The 2085-nt window shown below is 38.2% G+C and overlaps 1 protein-coding gene and 1 long non-coding RNA gene across 2 annotated transcripts in view; both read left to right on the top strand.

The window, feature by feature from the left end:
* Positions 1-478: 478 nt before the first annotated feature.
* The window catches only part of LOC148725006 (uncharacterized), a 9555-nt gene continuing 7948 nt past the window's right edge, over positions 479-2085 (top strand). Inside the window, exon 1 of the long non-coding RNA XR_015991193.1 lies at positions 479-1034. This is a non-coding gene — a long non-coding RNA (uncharacterized LOC148725006). The remainder of the gene's footprint in view (positions 1035-2085) is intronic.
* Positions 1881-2085, top strand: part of LOC148725008 (uncharacterized) — a 1636-nt gene continuing 1431 nt past the window's right edge. The window contains exon 1 of the mRNA XM_088731738.1: positions 1881-2085. This exon is cut by the window's right edge and continues 218 nt beyond it. Within this exon, the coding sequence (XP_088587864.1) occupies positions 1965-2085 (121 nt within the window). The 5' untranslated portion in view covers positions 1881-1964.

Here is a 2085-nt window from a genome sequence, read left to right as displayed (position 1 = left end):
AGAGGGTAACAAGCGTTGATAAAGCGAGATGATTCGCATGGGTCCACTCGCCCCTTGATAGATTTTTTAACGATAGTTAATTAGTTTATAGTTAAACCGTTAATCAGTTTATAGTTAAACTTCAGACATGGTTACAAATATACAGACAAACAAGAAGACAGAACAAAAGCATAAGAATATTAACAATACTTACAATTCTGGTTGCATTCTCTTCTGCCTCAAGGTGACAACGCTTTTACTTCTAAACCGTTGAAAGGTCCCACAGGGGTTAATTAACTGGAATATTTAGCAGCAATCATTTAAAGCTGTTACTTTTTATTTCGAACCTTCTTCTTGGATCGACATTTGCACTAGAAATTTTTGGGCGATACGTACGTGATAGCATTCTCGAAAATGCATTTTTAAGCCCTAGAAAGGCCAATAAACATTCGGTCATTGGTAGGATACGGTAGTGTGACGCAGTGCGGCTCGGCAGCCTCCACTTCGGTGAATAGTTGTTAACTATTTTTCATTTCCCGCAGAAGTTCAAGTTAACGGGGCTAGGCAGCATCGGTAAGGTCGAAAATAGGCGTATAATTCCCATACCATGCACATTACGATGTATACAGGTATATAAGCAAGCTTGAAGTGTGCTATCAGGCAAAGACGGCGTGGGAGATCAAAGCAAATTGTCATTGTTTAAATTCGTGCAGTACTGCCGCAAACATGGTTTTGATCGGTGTGCGGTACTGCAAGAACTCATAAAACTTAGGTTTGTAAAAAAGTTCCATGACCCTGAGACAATTTTTTCCCGTCCGACATTTTTCCTCTCCTCGGTTAAATAAAATGTTGTACTGAACAATCAGTACAATAGCTCAAGGATATTACATCAGAAAATAGCATTCTTGTGTAACAGGTCAAGGACCGCTGAAATACTTCTTTGATGAGTTAGCAATTTTTCTTGCATGTACAGCAGTTTAAGGCAGAGTTCTCTTACTCGCTGCAACGAATAGAAAGTATGAAGGTAACTGGAGGGGCAATATCAAGAAGGGAAGGTAATTCCATCTTGTTTTTTGTTTTTCTGTGTTAGCCAGATGTCAAGAATTGGAAAGGCAAAAATACAAATTGATAGTTTAATACTTAAAACAAAACGTAAGTTTACTTTCGTTCAAACTGCCACCAACCATAAGCATGATGCTGTAGTGAATCAGCTGGACTTCCTCGAATTCTTCGATAAGAAACTCCCACACGATGGACGCGGTGAAAGCAAAGTACTAGCGTTTTTCTTATACTTCACTATCCAACTCAGTTGTGCGCACTGCTCGGTAGACCGGCGGTCCACGTTTGTAAAACACTGTCATTTCAGCACAACCATATATTTAATAACTTTCAACTGACGCTGAAGTACCGTAACACCGAAAATGCTGACATTCAATTTTTTTCTTCCAACGTAAGCCTAGCCAGAGATCGATGAATTCTTGAATTATTCACCACATGAAAGTTATGGAGCGCTTGCATCTCATAAAGTCGTATTTCTAGTCATGATAATGTTAAAGTTTGAAACACTTATTAGTGTCAAAGTAGTGCCGGTTGAGTTAACCAGCACGATAAGTTTAGCTTTATAGAAAGGGTTAGATAATCAAATTTCTATTCAAACATTCAGAAGGTCAAGTTCGAATAATGATACTGGAAACTGTTCAATTTTCTTCAATGACATCTTTATCAGCAATGAAATTAATTTCACGGCCACCAAAATAATCGTGAAAATTTTTATTAAATAAACAACATAAGTAACTGTTGAAATTAGTGAGCCCAATTCAGGTAAATGCATAATTATATCCAATGCAGTGAAGCTGAAAATGAGCAATAAAGTTAAGCACGCTTTTCCCTTTTGTTTTCATAATGCAGATATAGACCCATTTCAAGCGTGACGTCACATCACGTGACATTGCGAACTGGAGGACAAGCTTCAGTTTGTTTACAGCATGGCGGCGAAAGCGACTACGAAGCGTGGGTTGTTACCCGGTTATTTTGAAAATCTACAGCAGAAAGAATCAAAGGAAAGATATCTCGAAAAGTTAAAGTCTATCGAAGGACAAGATCCTT

The sequence above is a fragment of the Stylophora pistillata genome, chromosome 8 (assembly GCF_964205215.1).
Source record: "Stylophora pistillata chromosome 8, jaStyPist1.2, whole genome shotgun sequence".
In the NCBI taxonomy this organism is placed as follows: domain Eukaryota; kingdom Metazoa; phylum Cnidaria; class Anthozoa; order Scleractinia; family Pocilloporidae; genus Stylophora; species Stylophora pistillata.
Note: the sequence above shows the minus strand (reverse complement) of the source record. Positions and strands in the feature narration are given on the sequence as shown.